This window comes from Crinia signifera, chromosome 4 (assembly GCF_055691185.1).
Source record: "Crinia signifera chromosome 4, ASM5569118v1, whole genome shotgun sequence".
Classification (NCBI taxonomy): domain Eukaryota; kingdom Metazoa; phylum Chordata; class Amphibia; order Anura; family Myobatrachidae; genus Crinia; species Crinia signifera.
The window spans coordinates 301,854,544-301,869,846 of NC_139220.1; the positions used below are offsets into that span (position 1 = coordinate 301,854,544).

General features: G+C 42.5%; 1 protein-coding gene across 14 annotated transcripts in view; it reads right to left on the reverse strand.

Annotated features, from left to right (window-relative positions):
* Positions 1–15,303, reverse strand: part of CACNA1A (calcium voltage-gated channel subunit alpha1 A) — a 243,911-nt gene that overhangs the window by 118,877 nt on the left and 109,731 nt on the right. For 11 of the 14 annotated variants that reach the window (XR_014473620.1, XR_014473621.1, XM_083185302.1 and 8 more), the window contains exons 7-9: positions 5,236–5,339; positions 3,036–3,151; positions 647–700 (exon numbers count right to left, since the gene is read on the reverse strand). Coding sequence is in view for 12 of the 14 variants with exons in the window: in XM_083185302.1 (XP_083041428.1) it covers positions 647–700; positions 3,036–3,151; positions 5,236–5,339 (274 nt within the window). In the remaining 2 variants the exon portion in view is untranslated. The remainder of the gene's footprint in view (positions 1–646; positions 701–3,035; positions 3,152–5,235; positions 5,340–15,303) is intronic. The other 3 variants (XM_083185296.1, XM_083185307.1, XM_083185304.1) reach the window with 2 other exon arrangements.

The following is a 15,303-nucleotide window of genomic DNA, read 5'->3' on the forward strand; positions in this document are numbered from 1 at the left end:
GAAAGTGAAAAATTTTGACTGTCGACCTAGGCATTGTCGAACTAATGCTTGCGGGTGCCAGAGGACTCAACCCGACGTTGGAATCCCAACTGCCAAAAGCCCTACACACAGGCAATGGCTATTCTCCCCCTCGTGGGGGTCCGCAGCGCGGCGAGCCCGCAAGGGGCTTCTTTGTGCCCCCCCCCCCCACTATCTGAGTCCCCGCAGCCGGGATTCTGACGCCAGGCTAATGACTGTTGGAATCTTGACTGTCAGTGTGTTATACCACACCCCCGCTTACGTCAACCTTCCAACCACGTCGGCTTTAGGCAAGTCAACCTAAGCCGTGTCGACTTTCAGTGGTCAGCCCATTGTAAGTCCGCTTTATATAAAAGGACTGTATTCCCTTCAGATTCTATTATCACAATGACCACCTACCTCTGAATCCAAAATCAAAGCTCTTCAGCGTTATACGTTTGCATATATACTGCTGTGACCAAAACCACATGAGATTAATGACAGACGACCCCCCCAATCCCCCCCCCCCCCGCCCCCTGACCACCTTACAATGGAGACTCCATACAGTAACAAGCGGAAGTAAGTAACATGTAAGTGTATTCCCCCACCCCATATGATGCTTCCCCTATAGCTATCACAGCTGAATTACCATCGTAAGGAAGTCTCTCAACATCACTATCATCTTCAGCAAGAATCACTTCTTCTGGCCAGACCGTGAAGGAAACAAGAAATCCAAGACGGGGATTATTAAAGAGAGAATTGGAGCAGATGGAGTGCAGAGAAAGGAAGAAAGAAATACAAGGAGGTACAAATAGGATGATCTCACTGGGCGATCCACTGGAAGCACAGTAGAAAAACAGTTTTAAGGTGAGAAAAGTTCATATTTTACAAAATGTTTAAAATAAAAATGTAGTTAAGTTACTTTGCCATTATCCGTATGCAATCTCCAGTCAATTCCGCTGAGATACTACAACTCCCAGCATTCCCAAAGCGTTTCAGCGCTCGGTAAGCAGCAATTTTACCTGCCTACCGAGCCAAGGTGAATCACCCCCCCCCCCCCCCACACCCCCACCCCAGTGTAAGGGCAGCTACAATGTGGTAAGTGTAGAAGTTATCAGATCCTCCATGTGAATATATGGTCACATATGAGTGAGACAATGCTGCTTTGCTGCACTATAGTTACACATAATACTATACTATCTTATTAACCCGTTTATCGTTAATTACACAGGTTCTCTGGCTGCCTACATTTCACCTGGGTATTAATCAGCCACCAAACCTGTGTAATTCATAACTGTTCTAGTGTAAAGGTATAGTAGGGTATTTTTAGAAGCATGGAGAGAGAGAGAATTCTGGACCAGCCAATCAGCTTTCTTTAGTTTACAGGCTGCGTTTGAAAAGTGACAGGAGCTGATTGGCTTGTACTTTATCTCTCACAATTGTTTCTCTCTGAACTTAAATAACACCCATAGGGGCTAATTCAGTAGCCCAGGCACACTAATATGCGCATAGGCCACGAACAGCGAACACAGCTGACTGAACGACTGTGACCCAAAAGATGTCTGACCTGCACCAGCCAGGGGACAGCTGGTGATGCCTATAGCCTTGCTGAATCAAGCCCATAGCATGGTAGGCCTAACTATAGTATATGCATGCCTCATGGCTTTACTGTGAAAGCAAGCAGAATACACAGCAACGCAACAGCCAGGGATCATGTATAATTAATAAGTGTCAAGGCTTCCGTTGCTGATCTGGTAACCCTAGGTCACTTCTGTATTCATAATTGCGGATTCAAAATGACTTTGGGGATAGAGAAGTCGCTGGCTGGGCTGCGGGTCAGTATATCTGAGGCCAGAGATGTACAAGTAATGTGTTATTGATTGCTGATGCGTGTCTTATGGTGGGACTACCAGCGCTAGTCCGAGCATTACATTTCTCTCTGCATCATGGCATGGCATGCCCCAGTAGGGGGCAGTAGAGACTGTTCCCGGATGGCAGGTACTAGCAGCTTCTTCTGCAACCAGCATCAATGAGAGACCATGATCCGCACTGGTTCTCCACATGCGACCCTCCAGCTGCTGTGGGACTACACATCCCAGCATTTCCTGACAACTAAACTGTGGGAAGGCATGCTGGATACGTAGTTCCACTGCAGCCATTGGACCTCGTGTTGATATACCCCTGCTTTATAAATCTACATTGATAATGGGCGGCGCACTGTCTCAAACACACCCGGCTGCATGACTGGCCTAAAGGAGGTGATGTTGCCCACAGCAACCAATCAGATACTGTCTGAGGCAGTAAGGGCACAAAGTAGGTTAAATTTAGGCTCTCCCCTCAACATTTTTTCAAGATGCCTCAGAATGAGCCCCATCCTCTTTGCTAATGGGGAAGATCTTATGGTTACAGAGGAAACCGGGGGGGGGGGGTTATTCGGGCCTGATCGCGCAGCTAGCAGGCTGCGCATACGTACAGCCCCTAGTATGCATGTACGAGGTCATCCTGCAATAAAATCCTGCTAGTTATTGCTGGCGGTATGTAAGTTGATTGACAGGATGCCGGGGACAGGGGGTGGGTCATTTTCCTAGGAGTGTGAGGGAAAACGCAGGCGCCAAGGCATTTCAAGGGAAGTCATGTGACGTCAGCTCCTGCCCCAAACAGCCTGTTTCTATCACAACCATCAGGTAAGTCTTGGGCTGCGCACAGACTGCGCACACTGGAGAAATCATTCGATGTTGTGCAGCTTGCGAACGGATTTGCAGATATTCACCCATCCAGCTAATTTTTGCAGGCTTGCACGGGCGAGATTTCACTCGGGCGGGGCTGCATACATCTGATCGCAGGGCTCAGCAATTTAGCAGGGTAGCGTTCGGGACTGAATAACCCCCTAGGTCTGATCATTTAATATATCGTCCAGGTAAGCAAGCCATAAATCTGTGTGCAGTAGGAGCTGGTGTGTCGGAGAGATACTGTACAGGCACGACACTGGTCACCATTAACAAGCAGTTCTAAGATCACAGGATGCCTCTGACCCCCACCTGCTTTTGATATCCACTCCATGTATCCGTTCAGCTCCCTCTCAATCTGCTGCTGCCTCCTCAGCTTCATAAACGCTCGGCGGTTCTCTACTCGCTCCCTCTCTTTGGCAAACTCCCTGCGTGAGACAGAAATATAAAAGTATTGTATATTATATACATATATTTATCTTCGCCACCTGAGAATGCAGTATGGGAGTGTAGCCTGATACCCCTTTCACACTGCAAATGCCGGGTCCCCCCCCCCCTCCGGGATACGGACGCGGGTCCATCCCGGAAGTGACACGGCATTTGGGATGTTTTAGACACCATAGTGACCCGCTGATGTCAGATGGGGCAGGTTGGAGAAGCGGCTCGTCAGCCGGGGGCGGGGAGGAGGCAGAGATTGGAGCTGATGCTGTCTCCAAGTGCTGCCTCCTCCATAGTGTGAACGGGACCTTCACACTGCACAGCAACCTGGGTCATAGACGTATTCAACATTTGTTGTGACCAGGGTTGAAATGTTGGGTTGCTCGGCCTGGGAGTTTGGTCAGTGGTGCTTTCACATTGCTTTTAAGAAATTGCCTAAGGCAGGGGTGGCCAAACCAGTCCTCAAACTCTACCAACTGTCCATGTCTTCTAGGTCACCTGTGGGTCTGTAGGAATGAATGCAGCACATGTTTGAAAATGTAACAGTTAGTAATTACTGCACCTGTGCTCCAGCTAGGTGGTCTGGATAATGTGATAGTTAGTAACGACTGCACCTGTGTCCCAGCTAGGTAGTCTGCGAAATGTGACAGTCAGTAATGACTGTGCCTGTGCACCAGCTAGGTAGTCTGCGAAATGTGACAATTAGTAATGACTGCACATGTGCGCCAGCTAGGTGACCTGGGGAATGTGACAGTTAGTAATGACTACAGCTGTGCACCAGCTAGGTGACCTGGGGAATGTGACAGTTAATAATGACTACACCTGTTCACCAGCTAGGTGACCTGGGGAATGTGACAGTTAATAATGACTACAGCTGTTCACCAGCTAGGTGGCCTGGGGAATGTGACAGTTAGTAATGACGACAGCTGTTCACCAGCTAGGTGGCCTGCGGAATGAGACAGTTAGTAATGACTGCACCTGTGCTCCAGCTAGGTGATCTGGGGAATGTGACAGTTAGTAATAACTACAGCTGTGTACCAGCTAGGTGGTCTGGGGAATGTAACAGTTAGTAATGACTGCACCTGTGCACCAGCTAGGTGATCTGGGGAATGTGACAGTTAGTAATGACTACAGCTGTGTACCAGCTAGGTGGTCTGGGGAATGTAACAGTTAGTAATGATTGCACCTGTGCTTCAGCTAGGTGATCTGGGGAATGTGACAGTTAGTAATGACTACAGCTGTGTACCAGCTAGGTGGTCTGGGGAATGTAACAGTTAGTAATGATTGCACCTGTGCTTCAGCTAGGTGATCTGGGGAATGTGACAGTTAGTAATGACTACAGCTGTGTACCAGCTAGGTGGTCTGGGGAATGTAACAGTTAGTAATGATTGCACCTGTGCTTCAGCTAGGTGATCTGGGGAATGTGACAGTTAGTAATGACTACAGCTGTGTACCAGCTAGGTGGTCTGGGGAATGTAACAGTTAGTAATGATTGCACCTGTGCTTCAGCTAGGTGATCTGGGGAATGTGACAGTTAGTAATGACTAAAGCTGTGTACCAGCTAGGTGGTCTGGGGAATGTAACAGTTAGTAATGATTGCACCTGTGCTTCAGCTAGGTGATCTGGGGAATGTGACAGTTAGTAATGACTACAGCTGTGTACCAGCTAGGTGGTCTGGGGAATGTAACAGTTAGTAATGATTGCACCTGTGCTTCAGCTAGGTGATCTGGGGAATGTGACAGTTAGTAATGACTACACCTGTGCACCAGCTAGGTGATCTGGGGAATGTGACAGTTAGTAATGACTACAGCTGTGTACCAGCTAGGTGATCTGGGGAATGTAACAGTTAGTAATGACTACAGCTGTGCACCAGCTAGGTGGTCTAGGGAATGTAACAGTAAGTAATGACTACAGCTGTGCGCCAGCGAAATGGTCTGGAAAATGTGACCTGTTGATAGCTCTTGAGGATCTGTGCATATTTTTAAAGCGGCAACTGCACGCACCCCTGAATCAGGCCCTGTGGACTAGAGGACTCTGCTGATAAAACATAATTTTCAAATCCAAGTGCTCTTACCCTGAAAGGACACCTAGAACAAGGTTAAGCATGAAGAAGGAGCCGATGATGATAAGGGGTATGAAGTAAAGCCAGTTCCACGCGCTGCCAAACACGTCATTACTCTGTGTACAAGAGAAAGGGAAAATATATCAGACGTCTTACACACAAGTGCCAGAGAAATAATATAATTATATGTAAGAGAGCTACTGTGTGGCAGTGTGATCCAGTACTGGGCCACGTATAGGGGCTGGAAGAAATCATTAGTAATAGTTAGTAATACATCAGTTCCAGCTACTTCACTGTTATATCATATGTAATAGGTCAGTTATAGCATGATCGTTGGTGTAACAGATTGGGATGTTGCGGCAGGTGATAACGTACCAGCCAATCAGCTGTGTTTGAAGATTGAAAGTTAGGAGTTGATTGGCTGGTGCCTTATCACCTGCCACTTTATCACCATTATTAATACATCACTTTACCAGGCTTAATACATGTCTTATACGTATAGTATTACAGATACAGATGTACAGTATCTATCATTAAAATCATATATTCAATAAAACTCCCATCTTAGGACAGTTATAGGATGAGAAGTCTTTAACATCAGTGACAGATACAAGTGCTATAAGATAGAACATAAGAGGCCATTTAATAAATCTGTTATAAAAACATAACTGTAGTAGGACGAAGAGGACATGTAATATATCAGCGACACAGGACAGTTATAGGATGAGGAGGACATGTAATATATCAGTGACACAGGACAGTTATAGGATGAGGAGGACATGTAATATATCAGTGACACAGGACAGTTATAGGATGAGGAGGACAAGTAATATATCAGTGACACAGGACAGTTATAGGATGAGGAGGACATGTAATATATCAGTGACACAGGACAGTTATAGGATGAGGAGGACATGTAATATATCAGTGACACAGGACAGTTATAGGATATGGAGGACATGTAATATATCAGTGACACAGGACAGTTATAGGATGAGAAGGACATATAATATATCAGTGACACAGGACAGTTATAGGATGAGGAGGACATGTAATATATCAGTGTCACAGGACAGTTATAGGATGAGGAGGACATGTAATATATCAGTGACACAGGACAGTTATAGGATAAGGAGGACATGTAATATATCAGTGACACAGGAAAGTTATAGGATGAGGAGGACATGTAATATATCAGTGACACTGTCAGGACAGTTATAGGATGAGGAGGACATGTAATATATCAGTGACACAGGACAGTTATAGGATGAGGAGGACATGTTATATAACAGTGACACAGGACAGTTATAGGATGAGGAGGACATGTAATATAGCAGTGACACTGTCAGGATAGTTATAGGATGAGGAGAACATGTAATATATCAGTGACACAGGACAGTTATAGAATGAGGAGGACATGGAATATATCAGTGACACAGGACAGTTATAGGATGAGGAGGACATGTAATATATCAGTGACACAGGACAGTTATAGGATGAGGAGGACAAGTAATATATCAGTGACACAGGACAGTTATAGGATGAGGAGGACATGTAATATATCAGTGACACAGGACAGTTATAGGATGAGGAGGACATGTAATATACCAGTGACACAGGACAGTTATAGGATGAGGAGGACATGTAATATAGCAGTGATACAGGACAGTTATAGGATGAGGAGGACATGTAATATATCAGTGACACAGGACAGTTATAGGATGAGGAGGACATGTAATATATCAGTAACACAGGACAGTTATAGGATGAGGAGGACATGTAATATATCAGTGACAGGACAGTTATAGGATGAGGAGGACAAGTAATATATCAGTGACACAGGACAGTTATAGGATGAGGAGGACATGTAATATATCAGTGACACAGGATAGTTATAGGATAAGGAGGACATGTAATATAGCAGTGATACAGGACAGTTATAGGATGAGGAGGACATGTAATATATCAGTGACACAGGACAGTTATAGGATGAGGAGGACATGTAATATATCAGTGACACAGGACAGTTATAGGACGAGGAGGACATGTAATATATCAGTGACACAGGATAGTTATAGGATGAGGAGGACATGTAATATAGCAGTGATACAGGACAGTTATAGGATGAGGAGGACATGTAATATATCAGTGACACAGGACAGTTATAGGATGAGGAGGACATGTAATATATCAGTGACACAGGACAGTTATAGGATGAGGAGGACATGGAATATATCAGTGACACAGGACAGTTATAGGATGAGGAGGACATGTAATATATCAGTGACACAGGACAGTTATAGGATGAGGAGGACATGTAATATACCAGTGACACAGGACAGTTATAGGATGAGGAGGACATGTAATATAGCAGTGATACAGGACAGTTATAGGATGAGGAGGACATGTAATATATCAGTGACACAGGACAGTTATAGGATGAGGAGGACATGTAATATATCAGTAACACAGGACAGTTATAGGATGAGGAGGACATGTAATATATCAGTGACAGGACAGTTATAGGATGAGGAGGACAAGTAATATATCAGTGACACAGGACAGTTATAGGATGAGGAGGACATGTAATATATCAGTGACACAGGATAGTTATAGGATAAGGAGGACATGTAATATAGCAGTGATACAGGACAGTTATAGGATGAGGAGGACATGTAATATATCAGTGACAGGACAGTTATAGGATGAGGAGGACAAGTAATATATCAGTAACACAGGACAGTTATAGGATGAGGAGGACATGTAATATATCAGTGACAGGACAGTTATAGGATGAGGAGGACAAGTAATATATCAGTGACACAGGACAGTTATAGGATGAGGAGGACATGTAATATATCAGTGACACAGGATAGTTATAGGATAAGGAGGACATGTAATATAGCAGTGATACAGGACAGTTATAGGATGAGGAGGACATGTAATATATCAGTGACACAGGACAGTTATAGGATGAGGAGGACATGTAATATATCAGTGACACAGGACAGTTATAGGACGAGGAGGACATGTAATATATCAGTGACACAGGATAGTTATAGGATGAGGAGGACATGTAATATAGCAGTGATACAGGACAGTTATAGGATGAGGAGGACATGTAATATATCAGTGACACAGGACAGTTATAGGATGAGGAGGACATGTAATATATCAGTGACACAGGACAGTTATAGGATGAGGAGGACATGTAATATATCAGTGACACAGGACAGTTATAGGATGAGGAGGACAAGTAATATATCAGTGACACAGGACAGTTATAGGATGAGGAGGACATGTAATATATCAGTGACACAGGATAGTTATAGGATAAGGAGGACATGTAATATAGCAGTGATACAGGACAGTTATAGGATGAGGAGGACATGTAATATATCAGTGACACAGGACAGTTATAGGATGAGGAGGACATGTAATATATCAGTGACACAGGACAGTTATAGGACGAGGAGGACATGTAATATATCAGTGACACAGGATAGTTATAGGATGAGGAGGACATGTAATATATCAGTGACACAGGACAGTTATAGGATGAGGAGGACATGTAATATATCAGTGTCACAGGACAGTTATAGGATGAGGAGAACATGTAATATATCAGTGACAAAGGACAGTTATAGGATGAGGAGGACATGTAATATAGCAGTGACACAGGAGAGATATAGGATGAGGAGGTCTAGGATGAGGAGGACATGTAATATAGCAGTGACACAGGAGAGATATAGGATGAGGAGGTCATGTACTATATCAGTGACACAGGACAGTTATAGGATGAGGAGGACATGTAATATAGCAGTGACACAGGAGAGATATAGGATGAGGAGGTCATGTACTATATCAGTGACACAAGACAGTTATAGGATGAGGAGGACATGTAATATATCAGTGACACAGGAGAGATATAGGATGAGGAGGTCATGTACTATATCAGTGACACAGGACAGTTAAAGGATGAGAAGGACATGTAATATATCAGTGACACAGGACAGTTATAGGATGAGAAGGACATATAATATATCAGTGACACAGGACAGTTATAGGATGAGGAGGACATGTACTATATCAGTGACACAGGACAGTTATAGGATGAGGAGGACATGTAATATATCAGTGACACAGGATAGTTATAGGATAAGGAGGACATGTAATATAGCAGTGATACAGGACAGTTATAGGATGAGGAGGACATGTAATATATCAGTGACACAGGACAGTTATAGGATGAGGAGGACATGTAACATATCAGTGTCACAGGACAGTTATAGGATGAGGAGAACATGTAATATATCAGTGACAAAGGACAGTTATAGGATGAGGAGGACATGTAATATAGCAGTGACACAGGAGAGATATAGGATGAGGAGGACATGTAATATAGCAGTGACACAGGAGAGATATAGGATGAGGAGGTCATGTACTATATCAGTGACACAGGACAGTTATAGGATGAGGAGGACATGTAATATAGCAGTGACACAGGACAGTTATAGGATGAGGAGGACATGTAATATATCAGTGTCACAGGACAGTTATAGGATGAGGAGAACATGTAATATATCAGTGACAAAGGACAGTTATAGGATGAGGAGGACATGTAATATAGCAGTGACACAGGACAGTTATAGGATGAGGAGGACATGTAATATATCAGTGACACAGGACAGTTATAGGATATGGAGGACATGTAATATATCAGTGACACAGGACAGTTATAGGATGAGAAGGACATATAATATATCAGTGACACAGGACAGTTATAGGATGAGGAGGACATGTAATATATCAGTGTCACAGGACAGTTATAGGATGAGGAGGACATGTAATATATCAGTGACACAGGACAGTTATAGGATAAGGAGGACATGTAATATATCAGTGACACAGGAAAGTTATAGGATGAGGAGGACATGTAATATATCAGTGACACTGTCAGGACAGTTATAGGATGAGGAGGACATGTAATATATCAGTGACACAGGACAGTTATAGGATGAGGAGGACATGTTATATAACAGTGACACAGGACAGTTATAGGATGAGGAGGACATGTAATATAGCAGTGACACTGTCAGGATAGTTATAGGATGAGGAGAACATGTAATATATCAGTGACACAGGACAGTTATAGAATGAGGAGGACATGGAATATATCAGTGACACAGGACAGTTATAGGATGAGGAGGACATGTAATATATCAGTGACACAGGACAGTTATAGGATGAGGAGGACAAGTAATATATCAGTGACACAGGACAGTTATAGGATGAGGAGGACATGTAATATATCAGTGACACAGGACAGTTATAGGATGAGAAGGACATGTAATATACCAGTGACACAGGACAGTTATAGGATGAGGAGGACATGTAATATAGCAGTGATACAGGACAGTTATAGGATGAGGAGGACATGTAATATATCAGTGACACAGGACAGTTATAGGATGAGGAGGACATGTAATATATCAGTAACACAGGACAGTTATAGGATGAGGAGGACATGTAATATATCAGTGACAGGACAGTTATAGGATGAGGAGGACAAGTAATATATCAGTGACACAGGACAGTTATAGGATGAGGAGGACATGTAATATAGCAGTGATACAGGACAGTTATAGGATGAGGAGGACATGTAATATATCAGTGACACAGGACAGTTATAGGATGAGGAGGACATGTAATATATCAGTGACACAGGACAGTTATAGGACGAGGAGGACATGTAATATATCAGTGACACAGGATAGTTATAGGATGAGGAGGACATGTAATATAGCAGTGATACAGGACAGTTATAGGATGAGGAGGACATGTAATATATCAGTGACACAGGACAGTTATAGGATGAGGAGGACATGTAATATATCAGTGACACAGGACAGTTATAGGATGAGGAGGACATGTAATATATCAGTGACACAGGACAGTTATAGGATGAGGAGGACAAGTAATATATCAGTGACACAGGACAGTTATAGGATGAGGAGGACATGTAATATATCAGTGACACAGGATAGTTATAGGATAAGGAGGACATGTAATATAGCAGTGATACAGGACAGTTATAGGATGAGGAGGACATGTAATATATCAGTGACACAGGACAGTTATAGGATGAGGAGGACATGTAATATATCAGTGACACAGGACAGTTATAGGACGAGGAGGACATGTAATATATCAGTGACACAGGATAGTTATAGGATGAGGAGGACATGTAATATATCAGTGACACAGGACAGTTATAGGATGAGGAGGACATGTAATATATCAGTGTCACAGGACAGTTATAGGATGAGGAGAACATGTAATATATCAGTGACAAAGGACAGTTATAGGATGAGGAGGACATGTAATATAGCAGTGACACAGGAGAGATATAGGATGAGGAGGTCATGTACTATATCAGTGACACAGGACAGTTATAGGATGAGGAGGACATGTAATATAGCAGTGACACAGGAGAGATATAGGATGAGGAGGTCATGTACTATATCAGTGACACAAGACAGTTATAGGATGAGGAGGACATGTAATATATCAGTGACACAGGAGAGATATAGGATGAGGAGGTCATGTACTATATCAGTGACACAGGACAGTTAAAGGATGAGAAGGACATGTAATATATCAGTGACACAGGACAGTTATAGGATGAGAAGGACATATAATATATCAGTGACACAGGACAGTTATAGGATGAGGAGGACATGTACTATATCAGTGACACAGGACAGTTATAGGATGAGGAGGACATGTAATATATCAGTGACACAGGATAGTTATAGGATAAGGAGGACATGTAATATAGCAGTGATACAGGACAGTTATAGGATGAGGAGGACATGTAATATATCAGTGACACAGGACAGTTATAGGATGAGGAGGACATGTAATATATCAGTGTCACAGGACAGTTATAGGATGAGGAGAACATGTAATATATCAGTGACAAAGGACAGTTATAGGATGAGGAGGACATGTAATATAGCAGTGACACAGGAGAGATATAGGATGAGGAGGACATGTAATATAGCAGTGACACAGGAGAGATATAGGATGAGGAGGTCATGTACTATATCAGTGACACAAGACAGTTATAGGATGAGGAGGACATGTAATATATCAGTGACACAGGAGAGATATAGGATGAGGAGGTCATGTACTATATCAGTGACACAGGACAGTTAAAGGATGAGAAGGACATGTAATATATCAGTGACACAGGACAGTTATAGGATGAGAAGGACATATAATATATCAGTGACACAGGACAGTTATAGGATGAGGAGGACATGTAATATATCAGTGTCACAGGACAGTTATAGGATGAGGAGGACATGTAATATATCAGTGTCACAGGACAGTTATAGGATGAGGAGGACATGTAATATATCAGTGACACAGGACAGTTATAGGATGAGGAGGACATGTAATATATCAGTGACACAGGACAGTTATAGGATGAGGAGGACATGTAATATATCAGTGACACAGGACAGTTATAGGATGAGGAGGACATGTAATATATCAGTGACACAGGACAGTTATAGGATGAGGAGGACATGTAATATATCAGTGACACAGGACAGTTATAGGATGAGGAGGACATGTAATATATCAGTGACACAGGACAGTTATAGGATAAGGAAGACATGTAATATATCAGTGACACAGGACAGTTATAGGATGAGGAGGACATGTAATATATCAGTGACACAGGATAGTTATAGGATGAGGAGGACATGTAATATATCAGTGTCACAGGACAGTTATAGGATGAGGAGGACATGTAATATATCAGTGACACAGGACAGTTATAGGATGAGGAGGACATGTAATATATCAGTGACACAGGACAGTTATAGGATGAGGAGGACATGTTATATAACAGTGACACAGGACAGTTATAGAATGAGGAGGACATGTAATATATCAGTGACACAGAACAGTTATAGGATGAGGAGAACATGTAATATATCAGTGACACAGGACAGTTATAGGATGAGGAGAACATGTAATATATCAGTGACACAGGACAGTTATAGAATGAGGAGGACATGTAATATATCAGTGACACAGGACAGTTATAGGATAAGGAGGACATGTAATATAGCAGTGATACAGGACAGTTATAGGATGAGAAGGACATATAATATATCAGTGACACAAGACAGTTATAGGATGAGGAGGACACGTAATATAACAGTGATACAGGACAGTTATAGGATGAGGAGGACATGTAATATATCAGTGGCACAGGACAGTTATAGGATGAGGAGGTCATGTAATATATCAGTGTCACAGGACAGTTATAGGATGAGGAGGACAAGTAATATATCAGTGACACTGTCAGGACAGTTATAGGATGAGGAGGACATGTAATATATCAGTGACACAGGACAGTTATAGGACGAGGAGGACATGTAATATATCAGTGACACAGGACAGTTATAGGACTAGGAGGACATGTAATATATCAGTGACACAGGACAGTTATAGGATGAGGAGGACATGTAATATAGCAGTGACACAGGACAGTTATAGGATGAGGAGGACATGTAATATATCAGTGATACAGGACAGTTATAGGATGAGGAGGACATGTAATATATCAGTGATACAGGACAGTTATAGGATGAGGAGGACATGTAATATAGCAGTTACACAGGACAGTTATAGGATGAGGAGGACATGTAATATAGCAGTGACACAGGACAGTTATAGGATGAGGAGGACATGTAATATATCAGTGACACAGGACAGTTATAGGATAAGGAAGACATGTAATATATCAGTGACACAGGACAGTTATAGGATGAGGAGGACATGTAATATATCAGTGACACAGGACAGTTATAGGATGAGGAGGACATGTAATATAGCAGTGACACAGGACAGTTATAGGATGAGGAGGACATGTAATATATCAGTGATACAGGACAGTTATAGGATGAGGAGGACATGTAATATATCAGTGACACAGGACAGTTATAGGATGAGGAGGACATGTAATATATCAGTGACACAGGACAGTTATAGGATGAGGAGGACATGTAATATAGCAGTGACACTGTGAGGATAGTTATAGGATGAGGAGAACATGTAATATATCAGTGACACAGGACAGTTATAGGACGAGGAGGACATGGAATATATCAGTGACACAGGACAGTTATAGAATGAGGAAGACAAGTATTACATCAGTGACACAGGACAGTTATAGGATGAGGACATGGAATATATCAGTGACACAGGACAGTTATAGAATGAGGAGGACATGTGTCACATCAGTGACACAGGACAGTTATAGGATAAGGAGGAAATGTAATATAGCAGTGATACAGGACAGTTATAGGATGAGGAGGACACGTAATATAGCAGTGACACAGGACAGTTATAGGACGAGGAGGACATGCAATATATCAGTGACACTGTCAGGACAGTTATAGGATGAGGGGAACATGTAATATATCAGTGACACAGGACAGCTATAGAATGAGGAGGACATGTAATACATCAGTGACACAGGACAGTTATAGGATAAGGAGGACATGTAATATATCAGTGACACAGGACAGTTATAGGATGAGGAGGACATGTAATATAGCAGTGACACAGGACAGTTATAGGATGAGAAGGACATGTAATATATCAGTGACACAGGACAGTTATAGGATGAGGAGGACAAGTAATATATCAGTGACACAGGACAGTTATAGGACGAGGAGGACATGTAATATATCAGTGACACAGGACAGTTATAGGATGAGGAGGACATGTAATATATCAGTGACACAGGACAGTTATAGGATGAGGAGGACATGTAATATATCAGTGATACAGGACAGTTATAGGATGAGGAGGACATGTAATATATCAGTGGCACAGGACAGTTATAGGATGAGGAGGTCATGTAATATATCAGTGTCACAGAACAGTTATAGGATGAGGAGGACAAGTAATATATCAGTGAGACTGTCAGGACAGTTATAGGATGAGGAGGACATGTAATATATCAGTGACACAGGACAGTTATAGGACGAGGAG